The following is a 14,090-nucleotide window of genomic DNA, read 5'->3' as shown; positions in this document are numbered from 1 at the left end:
GAAGTGTAATGGGTGTGTAGTTAGAGGTAGTTTGCTCACATACAGGTTTGTAGAAAGTGCTATTACAGTATATCTGAGTCTGTGAGGAAATATGTCCTTATTCATTGATAGATTACAAAAATATCTTGTGTTATTGACTCGAGTGGTCTATTATTTGTGAGTCTGCTTTCGTCGTTCGTCTAAGCCTCGTGCCTCAGTAGTGTGTTTACATTTTGCGGCGTGCACTACAGCTGTAGCGGTTATAAGCTAAGTACTGAGAAACTTATTTGTGCTCTGTAAGCACAGGCAGCAAAAGGTCATTATTCAAAATGTTGATAACGGCTGTGATGTGGGATCTGAGTGGGGTACTGTCAAGTGGGGGGTGCCCCGGGGATCAGTGTTGGGCCACTCCTGTTCCTTATTTATATAAATGATATGCCCTCTAGTATTATGGGTAACTCTAAAATATTTCTGTTTGCTGATGACACTAGCTTCGTAGTAAAGGATGTTGTGTGCAACATAGACTCGGTTTCAAGTAGTGCAGTACATGACCTCAGTTCATGGCTTGTAGAAAATAAACTAACGTTAAATCACAATAAGACTCAGTTTTTACAGTTTCTAACACACAATTCAACAAAACCTGAGGTTTTAATCTCACAGCACAGGCATATGATTAGTGAAACTGAACAGTTCAAATTCCTAGGTGTTCAGATAGATAGTAAGCTGTCGTGGAAAGCCCACGTTCAGGGTCTTGTTCAAAGACTTAATACTGCCATTTTCACTATTAGAACGGTATCGAAAAAGAGTGATACTTCGACACGTAAATTAGTCTACTTTGCTTATTTTCATTCACTTATGTCGTATGGTATTATGTTTTGGGGTAACTCTTCCCATTGTAGGAGGATATTTTTGGCTCAGAAACGGGCGGTTCGGGCAATAAGTGGTGTGAGTTCAAGAACCTCTTATCGATCTCTGTTCACGAGTCTGGGTATTTTGACATTGGCCTCTCCATATGTATATTCCTTATTGTCATTTCTTGTTACCAATGTTAGTTTATTTCCAACAATAAGCAGCTTTCACTCGGTTAATACTCAGTAGAAATCAAACCTCCATTTGGATTGGACTTCCTTAACTCTTGTGCAAAAAGGTGTGCAGTATACTGCTGCATCCATTTTCAATACGCTGCCACTCGAATTCAAAAATCTTAGCGGTAATCCACGTGCTTTCAAATTGAAACTGAAGAGTTTCCTCATGGGTTACTCCTTCTATTCTGTCGAGGAGTTCCTTGAAAAATTAAGCTGATTCTCATTGTATTTCTGATAGTGTTTGCTTAAACTTATGGACTGATTTTCTTTCAGGTTCATGAACATTTATTTTTATCTGTTATTACTTTTATGTTGTAAGTTCATGTACTGACACGTTCCATGACCTTGGAGATTTGCTCCTCAATTTGGTCCTACGGAACTTGACATGTAAATAAAATAAATAAATAAATCTTAAGAATTGCCCATCACTTCACTGGTCTTGTTTTGGGCTACTGGATGTTCATCTGTATTGATACTGTTGTCCTTATCCTTGTACCAAGAGATACCCATAAAGTGCAAATGAAGTTCATTTAAAGTCACACCAAATGAAGTGCAAAATTACATATGGGCAGACAAATAACACTGATGCAATATAATCATTAACAGAAAACTAAAATAACAAGTACATATATAAGATTGGCAGGATGCTAAGAACAGCTTAACTGCTCTTTCCAGAATAAAAAAATTCTTCTAGTAATCTTGATGGATTTACAAAATTTAGGAACCATGATTATTATAATGACATAATGATCGCTAATTCCCATCTCCACACTGACATTATGAAGAGGTCAGACCTGTTTGTAGCTGAGGTCTTCAATATTTCCACTGTGTGTGTGTGTGTGTGTGTGTGTGTGTGTTGTTGAACTAGTTGCTCAAGAGCGTCTATCTATACCACCTACAATGACTCCACAGCTGTCCCACTCTATACTAAGTAAAATCTTTCTATAGCCAAGATTGCATAAATGCTTCCTTATTTTCGACAACTGGTTTCAACAGACTAACAGACTTTGCTGTCATCTTCAAGACTTCAAAATTTACTGTTACAAAATGTGTCCATTGTGAGCTGCAATCACATGGCAAGTTGGCATATTAGTGGATAACATATAGCACATTAAGCAAAGGTTTGTTAGAAATAAAACATATGGCCATTTCTATATATGCAGCATTCACAGATGATTGTGTTAAATCTTAAAAACACAATATACAGTAAAATGTACAATAGTACATCTGTTTACATTATCTTGACGTGTTCCATTCATTGATGATCCACCTTAGATAGTGTATATACCATATAGCTAATGTAAACAGATGTGCTAATGTACATTTTACTGTAAACTGTAATTGTTAAGACTTAACAATCATCTGTAAACACTACATACACTGATGGGCCAAAACATTATGACTATTGCCCCTCGTGAGACAAGCGTGGATTAAAAGAAGTGGGGGAGGGGGTGGTGGTAAGAGGGAGGGATTCTAATTTCAGTTTATTTGCTTTTAATTTACTTATCAACTCTGTGTTAACGAATGGCTTATGAGCTTGTTGCCGTGTGTTAACAATTATATAAAAGAAGCTACTCCGGAAAAGGTTGTGAGTGCTGCACATTTCAAGAAATTTAAAACTTTTTTTGTCTAAAATACAACACATTTTTGCAATTATTTGATATTTTAAAGAATCAAAACAGCTTAAAACAGTAGTTTTTGAAGGAATTTTTTTCCTTAACTTTCGAGGGGTGGACCTGTAGATCTTCTTTCACTTCCAGGCAACCGCCCCCATCCACAAAACTTCATTAATCTGCCCTTGCCATGAGACTGAAACCCTTCTCACACTGTGGCAGTTGTGTGAGACGGTAAGGAAAGAACACAAGCGGAACAGAGATATGTGAGTAGTCATTATAGTGAAGATACTGACTGAAAATGCAGAAATACGCTTATGTAAGTGACTTTGACAAAAGTCAGATTGTTATGGTCCTGAGCCTGGGAACCAGAATCTCAGAAATGGTGAAAGTGGTCAGCTGTTCACATACTACTGTCTTAAGCATCTGTAGAAGCTGACTGAAGGATGATGAAATAACAAATAGACCATATGGTATTGGACCTCCATGTCTCATCACAAAGTGTGGAGACTGGAGGATTGCCCACAGTGTAAAGTATGATAGGCAGCGATATGTGGCAGATCCGATGACAGAGTACAATGCTGGTGCAGGCATATGTCTCTCGGAGTGCAGCGTTCGAAGGCCACTGTCGAACATGGAGCTCCACACCACACAACCGATACTCGTTCCAGTGTTGATCCAACAACATCATCAATTATGACTGCAGTGCATGGGGCTTTCACTGTGGATCAGTATACATGGGTTGCCTGGTCAAACAAATCGCATTTCTTGTTACACTAGTTTGATGGTTTTGTCCTTACATGCCATTACCGAGGCAGATTGCTGCTTGAAACATGCAGTGTGCCACAGATGCATTGCGCAGAGAGCAGAATTATGCAATGGGGTATGTTGAGTTGGGCTTCCATGGAACCTGAGGTAGTAATTGAAGGCATCCTGACAGCTCTGGACTACATGAATGTTAGGAAGACCAACTGCATCAGTTTATGCTTGAGGTCTTCCCCTACGACAATGACATCTTCCAACAGGATAAATGTCCATGTCACAAGGTCAGAATCATGCTGCAGCAGTTTGATGAGCGTGGTAGTGAACTCACATTGATGTTTTCGCCAGCAAGTGCCCCTGATCTGTAGCTATTGGAACACATATCGGGCATCAGCTGTGTACATGCAAACCACCTGCCCATAATTTACAGTAACTGCCTGATCTGAACACTGACATATGGTGTCGCATGCCTCTGGAAACCAACCAAGGACTTGTTGTATCCATGCCAAGCAGAATTGCTATTGTGGTCTGTTTGAAAAGTAGACCTACATTCTATTAAGCATAATGTTTTGGCTCACCATTGTATATGATTATAAACCTTTGCATAATGTGCTACATTTTATCCACTAATATTACAACTTGGCACGTGGTTCCAACTCACAATGAACACATTCTGTAATAATAATTTCTGAAGGCAAGAAAATGACAGCAAAGTCTGTTGAAACCAGTTGTCGAAAATAAAGACATATATATGTGACCTTGGCTATAGAAAAGCTTTTTACCAAGTAAAGCAGATTGTTCCTCTTATTTCTCACCATGAGAAAATTCAAATTTATACTCCGTAAAAAGTCACCTCCAATTAATATTGCATTATCAGGGTACTTCCTTAGCGCTGCGTATTGAGCATAAGGTTTCTTTGAATGATTCCAGAACTGTTATGGCAGAATTGGGTGACTGCTAGAAACATCTAATGATTAACTTGAGTTCAAATGCACCAGTTATTTGCATCCAGACAATTTTGCAGTCAGACTCAATTTTGACCTCAGTAGACATAATATTTTTGTTATTTGCAATGTGCATCCCACCTCCTGTTGTGTCTAACCTGTCTTTTTGAATTACATTCCACACTTCATTAAACATTTTGGAGCTTTCTACTCCAGGTTTCATCCAGCTCTTTGTTCTGAGTATAATCTGAGAGTGATAGCTTTCCTGGAGTGCAGTAAATTTGCAGATTTTGAAACAAATGCTTTGGCAGTTTACTGTTTAAGTTTTCACATTCGAAGTGTCTTTACTTTGTATGTGATCTGATTTCACTCTCTGCATAACTTGTGTGCTATCATTAGAGGACCTCAAACTATAACCTACTCTATTTAAAATAATAATAAAAATAATAACAATTTATGCACTCCCCTAGTACTCTATTACCCAAGTAGCTACTTCCTTACGTAGTGCACCCCTAACATACCAAGAAGAATCCTAAAATACTCCTCCCTAAAACAAAGGACCACAAGTCTGCTGTTGGGTATTATATTGCAAATTACATGCCTTCCTTGGATCCTGCAAACTAGGTCAGCAGTCTTCAGCAATTCCACCAGCTATCTGTATGAACTAAGGAATTCATCAGAACCTAAGTGACAGGCGTCATTTATTCCAATATGAGCCACAACATGCAGACAATGCATCCTCGATAGCCACCACAGATGGAGTCTCCTCCACATCTTGGATGAGGCCCCATCAGCAGACTTCATTCAAGTCCTGGATACTGTTTGCCTAATGGGCTCTACAATGTACTTAACATTGGAACTCCCAATAGCAAGCAAACCACCCCTTCCCTACTGTGCACTTGGTCAGACCCTGCTGAAAGAGTGACCTCTTATCTACTAACAGGGTGAATGAGTGAGGGCACATGGCCAGTCACCACATTCATTCTCCAACTTGAGCAACATGGGGCATAGTCCATACCAATTCAGGCAGGCTGGGAAAAAAACCTTACCTTCATAGTCTCAGATGTTAAAATTAAGGAGTAAGTAAGGAACATGTATTTTTTTTGTTTTGTCCAAAAAAATTTCTGAGATACAGCGCTTCAAAGATGACACTGCACATACCATTTTGAAGATGCGAATTTTGGAAAAAAATTTAAAATGCTGTATCTCTGGAACAGTTCTAAATATTTTGTTGGAGTTTTTTTATTTGAAAGGTAACTGCTTTATGATGACAAAGAAATCCTCCATTTGGACTTACCTGTCAAAGTTCTTTTTCTATAGTTTTCTGAGCTTATTTTACAATTTATGGATTTTTTTTTTCAAAGATGTCAATCCATAAAATTTTGATTTTTTTTTCTGTTGACTAGTACCATATAGTTCTGCATTCCCTGAAAGGAGAGCTTCCACTTTTATGATGAACAGGTTTTATAAACAACTGAAATTTTTGTCATATGTAAAACCTGTTTTATTACCACATTATCACATAACAGGCTCATAAAAATCAAAACATAGCCTTATTTAATATAATTTTAGTTTTGAATGATGAGTAGGAAACTCACTTTTTCAAGCATTTTAAATTGTTCCAAATGTATGTGAAAGGCCATAGACTTAAATGTTTCAATTTACACAACTTCTGTGCAATCTGTTTTGTACTGAAATTAGCCAGTCAATGAACTAAAAATGTGTTCCACTGCTTCAGTATCTTCCTTTGATATAGAGTGATACCTTCCTGTTGAACCAATAGGAACTGGAGCACTTACAATCTTCAAAACATTTTGAACAGGAAGTGAGCACTGATGGCATTGTTGCTGTCCTTCAACTGGAAATCTATATCCAGCAGCATAAAGTTCACTACAATTTCATTTAACTCATAACTGGTGTCTATAATCTCTGCAATCCTCCAGTCATAGTCATACACACACGCCACAACATCCTCCTTCTCAGGTTGTGAATCTGAATATTATTCTGCTGTTTCTGAGGTGTTAGCTGAACGAACAAAATTTATTCTTTCTTGCTCTTTAAAGTGCACACAATATGAGTTCGCCCATCACTTTGAGTCCAAAAATGTATTTTGTGAATTCCTTTCACAGGAGTAGTTTGTTTGGACCATTCTTCTTCCCTCTGCTCATGGAATTCTTCGATTTCCTCTTTGTACAAAAGAATGAGGGCTGTGGATGTGTAAGATTTCACGACTCTCGTAAAATCCTCAGCATTCTGAATCACAGCTGTATTTGGCCTGGAAACATTATGTTTTGTAGCATGGTGCTTCATTAGGCTTCCTAAACCATCACAAGCACCTTCCCATAACCAGGTAACGATTTTCAAAATGACTAGGCGCACCATCAGAAATAATCATGATCTTTCCTGCCCCTGTCTGCAGTTGAAGAATTTTGTGCATTGCTAGCAAATCATGTGCAGCACTTATAACTGCAACACTTGTAGTCTTGTTTAGAAAATATGTCACTCCTGTAAAAATTGAAACCTGGTCATTACTCCAATGATACCCTTGTACTTCTTGTGGGAGAATTACAGACCAGTTCTCAGCGAAATCACAGTGAAGCACCAAACATAGTTCTTGAGCCTGTACACACCCTTTCATTTCTGCAATGTGTTGTTGTTGCAATTTCTTCAGATGCTGGTGTGTTACTGCTGTCACTGATCATTTACCAAGTTCATCAATGAAACTGTCAAAAGCAACAGTTTTTTTAATTAGTTTATTTTCCTTCCATGTCCCATATGTAATTCCTGCAGAGTTATCTGCTACGTCTTCCAGGCCATGTGTCTCTAACGACAGTCCAACATTTCCAGGACAGACACCACTTTCTTGAAACAAACATCTCGCTTTATGTCACAGACTACTAATGACTTCACATGCCCAACCAAGCTGTCATATGTCATGTGCTCCAGTAAGTTCTTCAAATTTACCAGACAAAGGTCAAAATTCGCAAAGTACATACATAAACAGATTCTCTAGGTGGGTGTCGAACTACCCTCTTACGCCGTAGTGCATAAAACTTTGATCTTCCAATATGTGAAGTTGTATAGTTGCTCTTATAAATTGCAAAAGTTTCATTAATACTGAGAGTCATGTACCTCTTCACTTTCACAACTTTTTGACCTTCAACTGTTACAGTTATAGTGTCTTTTCTGTTGGCACTCTGGCGAAAACAGTCCCATTTATCTTCCAGACAGAATGACTGCACTATTTGAACTTGAACTGCTTCTACAGGATGACTATAATAGGGTTCTGGTCTTCCAAAGACTCCTTTTACAAACTGCGCATTTCTTGATTTGTCTACCATGTACTTTGATACTGATGGAACATGGTTCAAAATTGTTTTCTTTGAAAATGTCTCTAGAATAAGAGTTAAAACTTGAATCTTTTCACTATAGTATGCATAATATTCAATACTTGAATTGGTATTTGTGAAAAATTTGTGGCAAGAGGTATAAGAGTGCTTTGCTTCATTTTCTTCTGAAGATGGAATTTCTACTTTGAAGAGTGTGGTTAGTTTTCCTGTAGTGTGTTTCTCTGCACTTTCTTGAAGCATAGAGTTTATAACTCAACTTCACTGAGCACTGTTTCTTAACAGGGCTAACATCTATCTCTGAAGTTGATTGATTCAGGGTATTTAATTCTTCCTCTATTGATGCAAAATCTGCATTGTTTTATTTCCAACAAACCTTTGCACCATGGGAGGCTTCACGTTGTCCAGATACTATCATTGTTGTTATTCTGTCAAAACACTTAACACTCTTTTATGGATATGCAAATAGTCAGCACACTTCACTCTTCTGTGGCCCCAGTCTGAAGACATTTCAAACAGTTCTTTTCACAAAACACACTGCAGCTCTGTCAACTAGAAAATTCCCACGAAAATGCAGAACTCACTGGATGATCTCAGATTTCTTACAAGCCTCTTCAGTAACCAAATTAGCACTGAACAACTACATTGCAGAAACCTGCAATGAACAACCATGACAAAGAAACTGACAAGAAACTACAATAATGCGTAAGAAATATCTGTACCAATGAAAGTGAAAAGACAACAGAAATAAACATTGTAACAAAGAAATTAGTGAGAAACAACTTCAGTGATACATACACTACCCTTGAAAGTTAAAAAAAAATGATTTTTTAAAATAAAACCTGCCCAACTTAAAAGCTCTACTTTACAGAGAATTTAGTACTACATGGTACTAATCAACAGAAAAAATCTAACTTTTCTAGATTGACATTTTTTAGAAAAAAAATCAGGAAATTTAAAAAAAAATTCAAAAGGCAACAGTAAAAGAACTTTGACAGTTATGTCCAAATGGAGGATATCATTGTAATCATAAAGCACTTATGTTTCAAATAAAAAACTCTACAAAATATCTAGAACTATTACAAAGATAGAGCATTTTTTTAAAAAAATTCTGAAATTCATATCTTCAAAATGATGTTTGCAGTGTCATCTTTGGAAGCCCATATCTTGTGGCAGGAATTTTATTGGAGAAAACAAAAAAATATGTGTTTCTTACTTACTCGTGAAGTTTAACACATGCTAACTAAATTCAATAACCCCCTCCCTGAAGTGATACAGATTATGCCATGAACAGTTCACAAACTGTCATTCACCCTGAGGTTAGTGCAGTCACCCAACATTAGGTACACTGGAAGGTTCCCCAACACCAGAGCCCATGGGCAAAACAAGTGACACATGAGGTATCTCATGTGATGTTCAAGTTAACTGCCACTAAAGGCCAAGCCAGCAGCCTCCAGTCAGTTGACCACATCCAACAGTCACTATCTTTCTTCTTTTTAATTAGATCCACCCACAATTCAGCATTTATCTGTCAAGAATCCTTTGAAAAACCTTATGTTAAAACTTTGTTTCAGAAGTCAGTACTCAACTACTGTTTCATACAAACTGCTGAACTGTAGTACCGGGCTACATCTACTGCCTACCTGCACCCACAATTGATGGTCGACGCTGCTGCAGGCCTGTACCTCCTGCGCTGGCTAGCTCCAGTAGAAACATTGCATTATTTTTCATTATAACATGGGTCTCCTGCATTGAACCACCACTACTGCCTGCAGGAGATGTCAGTCTTGAGGGAGCTGATGTTGATGGTACGGGCTTCCTTCGGCCCAAACAGCCCTTCTTGCTGCTTGATCTTTAATGAAGTATGAAGTAAGAAGTAAGTTTAATCTGACTTCATGAAGTACTTCAGATATACCAGAATTATACAGCATTTGTCAACCAAATTTTTTTTTATCACACTGAGTAAAGAATGGATTATAAAAAGATTTAAAAGATATGACTATTTTACAAACATACAAGTTATATGAGTATATGGTACACTGGAAATATTATACAGGGTGATTCAAAAAGAATACCACAACTTTAGGAATTTAAAATTCTGCAACGACAAAAGGCAGAGCTAAGCACTATCTGTCGGCGAATTAAGGGAGCTATAAAGTTTCATTTAGTTGTACATTTGTTCACTTGAGGCGCTGTTGACTAGGCGTCAGCGTCAGTTGATGCTAAGATGGCGACCGCTCAACAGAAAGCTTTTTGTGTTATTGAGTATGGCAGAAGTGAATCGACGACAGTTGTTCAGCGTGCATTTCGAACGAAGTATGGTGTTAAACCTCCTGATAGGTGGTGTATTAAATGCTGGTATAAACAGTTTACAGAGAATGGGTGTTTGTACAAAGGGAAAAGTTCTGGACGGCCGAGAACGAGTGATGAAAATGTAGCACGCATCCAGCAAGCATTTGTTCGCAGCCCAGGAAAATCGACTCGCAGAGCTAGCAGAGAGCTGCAAATTCCACAATCAACTGTATGGAGAGTCCTACGAAAAAGGTTAGTTATGAAACCTTATCGTCTGAAATTGGTTCAAGCACTGTCTGCAGCACTTCATCACTGGCCTCCAAGAAGCCCTGATCTTACCCCCTGCGATTTTTTCTTATGGGGTATGTTAAGGATATGGTGTTTCGGCCACCTCTCCAAGCCACCAATGATGATTTGAAACGAGAAATAACAGCAGCTATCCAAACTGTTACGCCTGATATGCTACAGAGAGTGTGGAACGAGTTGGAGTATCGGGTTGATATTGCTCGTGTGTCTGGAGGGGGCCATATTGAACATCTCTGAACTTGTTTTTGAGTGGGAAAAAAAACCTTTTTAAATACTCTTTGTAATGATGTATAACAGAAGGTTATATTATGTTTCTTTCATTAAATACACATTTTTAAAGTTGTGGTATTCTTTTTGAATCACCCTGTATATATATAAAACATAAGGGCCAGAAACATGATAGGAAAACAAAGATTACAAACTAATATACTAAAACAAGGTTCTGACAATATAGCACCCAACAACTGACTTCTCTCACAGTTAAGTTCCTATTCAAAAATAAAAGCAGCTCTAGTTGTAAAGAGAGGCATACATTTCTGCAATAAATATTCACCTTCTGTGCAGGTTGTTGGCAGTGTTCTCTTAGGACTTCAGAGTGTTATGTTCTTGTGGAGTGCAGACATTATGTGCCCTTGTCTGGAGGTGTGCCAATTGCATGGAGTGAAGATATGTGAAAGCTTGGGTACAGTTGAAATAGGTGTCACAGTATTCTACACCTGCTGTTAGGTTTTGGTAATTCAAATGGTGACCTTTGTGTAGATGGATAAGAGAGTTAAGAGAGTGCTAGTTTTGCAAATGCAGGAGGCAAACATCCTCTAAGGTACTACTGCTACAAAAAACATTCATTAGATTTCCAAAATCAATAATTCCTTGCCAAGATAACAAATTTAATCTAATGTTAATTATTACTTAAATTTTATATTGGGATTTATATACTTTGTTACATGAATGATTGTTAGCAGGCAGCAGAAATCTTTTATTAAAGTTTCTATATACACTAATTCATATTAGTTTATTATTAGTGAATGCTAGTAAAATTTTTCTATGGATGGCTAGCTGAACTACAAATTAAGCAGATGGACCAGACTACAGTAATAGTGACTGATGTTGTAGCTTTATTGCTACATCAGGTGGCCATTCCACACAGTCATAAGAGGACTGGAGGGTGATATAGGTACAGCTAAATTTATTACAGGTTTTCAATATCAAAGTGTTCAAATCAATTTCTGGAAATGAGGAAGGATAAGTCGTCAATTTACTGTTTGGAGGACTGACAAAGACCATTACACTCTGACACTGTGGTGATACACCCTGCCGTAGAAGGAGGCCTTTTGAGTTTTCTTCTTCCTTTCATATTTCCCCTGAGGGGTACCACCCTATTTGTCCACCTCCATATGTTCCACTTTCTGATCCCGTTATTACTTTCCATTAAGACTTCTTCTGCTTCTTCTTCTTCACATCATGGAGTAAGTTTATGGCCTGTTCCAACTTCACGGAAACCCTCTGTTGCCGGCCGCTGGTGGCCGAGCGGTTCTGGCGCTACAGTCTGGAACCGTGCGACCGCTACGGTCGCAGGTTCGAATCCTGCCTCGAGCATGGATGTGTGTGTTGTCCTTAGGTTAGTTAGGTTTAAGTAGTTCTAAGTTCTAGGGGACTTATGACCTCAGCAGTTGAGTCCCACAGTGCTCAGAGCCATTTGAACCATTTTTGAAACCCTCTGTACCTCAGCTGACAAGTATCTCTCTTTCCTACAGGTTTATAGTTGATTACTTGTTTAACTAATCTGTCTTCCCCAATTCTGTAGATGTTCTTTCATTTATACAGCTCTCCTGTTATTATTTTTTTTGTATTTGATGTCTGAGGGTATGCCCTTTAACTTAACTTAAAAATTTCCTTTCACCCAACTGTATTCTTCATTTCTCTTTCACAGTTAATGTCCAGGATTTGCTTCTATATGTCAGCATAAGGATAGACATTAATCTGTAAAATTTTAGCTTTGCATTCAACCTCATCTTGTCACCAGTGATCTGTGTATTGTGCCTCATATCATTTCAAACTTGTTTAATTTATTAATGATGTCATTTTCATATTCATGGATAATATCACAGACTAACAGCTGAAAATGTGATATATGTTCTATCGATTGTTCATCTAGTACTAGTTTGAAACATACTGGAAATTTCTCTTTGAAACTTATTTCTTTCTTTACTGCAATTTGTAGATGATAGTTCTTACATATTTGATTTAAGTGCTGTACTTTAATTTTTGCTCGTAAGATGAATTTAGTAGGCTTATTCCTCTACAGTTCTCATAGACATTTCTTTCTGCTTTTTTGTACAGCAGCATCACATCTCCTGTCTTCTGTGATTCAGGTATCACCAAGCATTTATTTAAGAGATGTACGAGGCTTAGCAGTTAACTTTAATGCTGCATGATTAAGCAGCTCTATGTTGATACCATCAGACATGGTAGCTTTCCTGTTTTACATGCCCCTGTTCTAACCTTTATGGACAACCCTTGCTGTCATTTGATACTCTTCCTGCATTTCCTAACTGTCATTGAGTATTTTTTCACAAAAGGTTTAGGCCCATTTGTGACAGTCCACATTGCGTACACCAGCTCACCGAGTCTGTCTGCTAGTGTATGTAAGATGCCTTGCACAATCCGCTCCACTGCCCCACTGAAGTGTAGAATTGTCATTTCTTACCATATGTCTACAGTTTCTTCTCAGATGGTAGCAGTTATTTTCACACTGTCACAGTGTGTTACTGTGCTGCCACCATGTGCTGCAGCCCTGTTTCTCCTCCTGAGGCCACAATGGCACGAGTGGCAGTCTGCAGCAGGAGGAGCACTGAGCCTCACTCTCACTGAGCAGCAGTGTACCCCCACGAATGCTATCAGCTGGCATCTGCTTCTGCTGTGTGCTGTGGTCCTTATGGCCAGCTGCTGCTGTGCTGCTGGTTTCCTCACAATGTTTTTGCTGCTTACTGGTGGCCATCTTCTTTGTGCTAGTTGTCAGCTGGTCCTAGTAGATCTCCATGAATGATTTGCACCCCTTCCAGCTAGCTACAAGCTTGCTGCTGTAGTTCAAGCACTGTGGCAGCACCATCTTTCCCTGTTTGCAGTTGAATTGAATTGAATTTTATTTGATCCTGTAAGATTACATTGTGTACAGTAAATGTACGTGTAATATAGGACATGTCAAAGTATTAAAATTCTTTATCACTTATTTTCCTACACCTTTAGCTTACATTTTTACATCAGTGATAATGAGTAACAATATATACAAATTTAATGGCATAAGTATTCTGCAACACTGTAAAACTCTTTTTCAATGAGATAGTCTTTAAGTTTCTTTGCAAAGTCATTGTGAAGTACACTATCTTGCAGGGTTTTGGGCAGACTTCTTAGTAGTCTTATACCAGAGTACTGGGGTCCTTTTTCTAGCATTGCCAGTCGGTGGGGTATGCTCCGTACTTCATTCTTCTTTCTTGTATTGTGGGTGTGTACACTAGCATTTGTAATCCAGTCCTCACTACCTTTTGTGATGTACATTATTGTTTTGTATATATACAACGATGAAAAAGTTAAGATACCTAAATTCTTGAAACAGTTTCTGCATGTTTCAGAGGTCTTTCTTCTTAAAATGGTCCTAATTGATTTTTTTTGTAATGTGAACACTCGTTTTGTCTCTTGTTTGTTTGAGTTTCCCCACACAGTCACTCCATACTGTAAGTATGGTTCGAAAAGTCCATGATACAC

The 14,090-nt window shown here is 38.1% G+C and overlaps 1 protein-coding gene across 1 annotated transcript in view; it reads right to left on the bottom strand.

The window, feature by feature from the left end:
• The window catches only part of LOC126260545 (E3 ubiquitin-protein ligase MYCBP2-like), a 389,869-nt gene that overhangs the window by 175,962 nt on the left and 199,817 nt on the right, over nucleotides 1–14,090 (bottom strand). The window contains exon 17 of the mRNA XM_049957880.1: nucleotides 9,374–9,582. Coding sequence (XP_049813837.1) covers nucleotides 9,374–9,582 — 209 coding nt within the window. The remainder of the gene's footprint in view (nucleotides 1–9,373; nucleotides 9,583–14,090) is intronic.

Source organism: Schistocerca nitens, chromosome 5, assembly GCF_023898315.1.
Source record: "Schistocerca nitens isolate TAMUIC-IGC-003100 chromosome 5, iqSchNite1.1, whole genome shotgun sequence".
In the NCBI taxonomy this organism is placed as follows: Eukaryota; Metazoa; Arthropoda; class Insecta; order Orthoptera; family Acrididae; genus Schistocerca; species Schistocerca nitens.
Note: the sequence above shows the minus strand (reverse complement) of the source record. Positions and strands in the feature narration are given on the sequence as shown.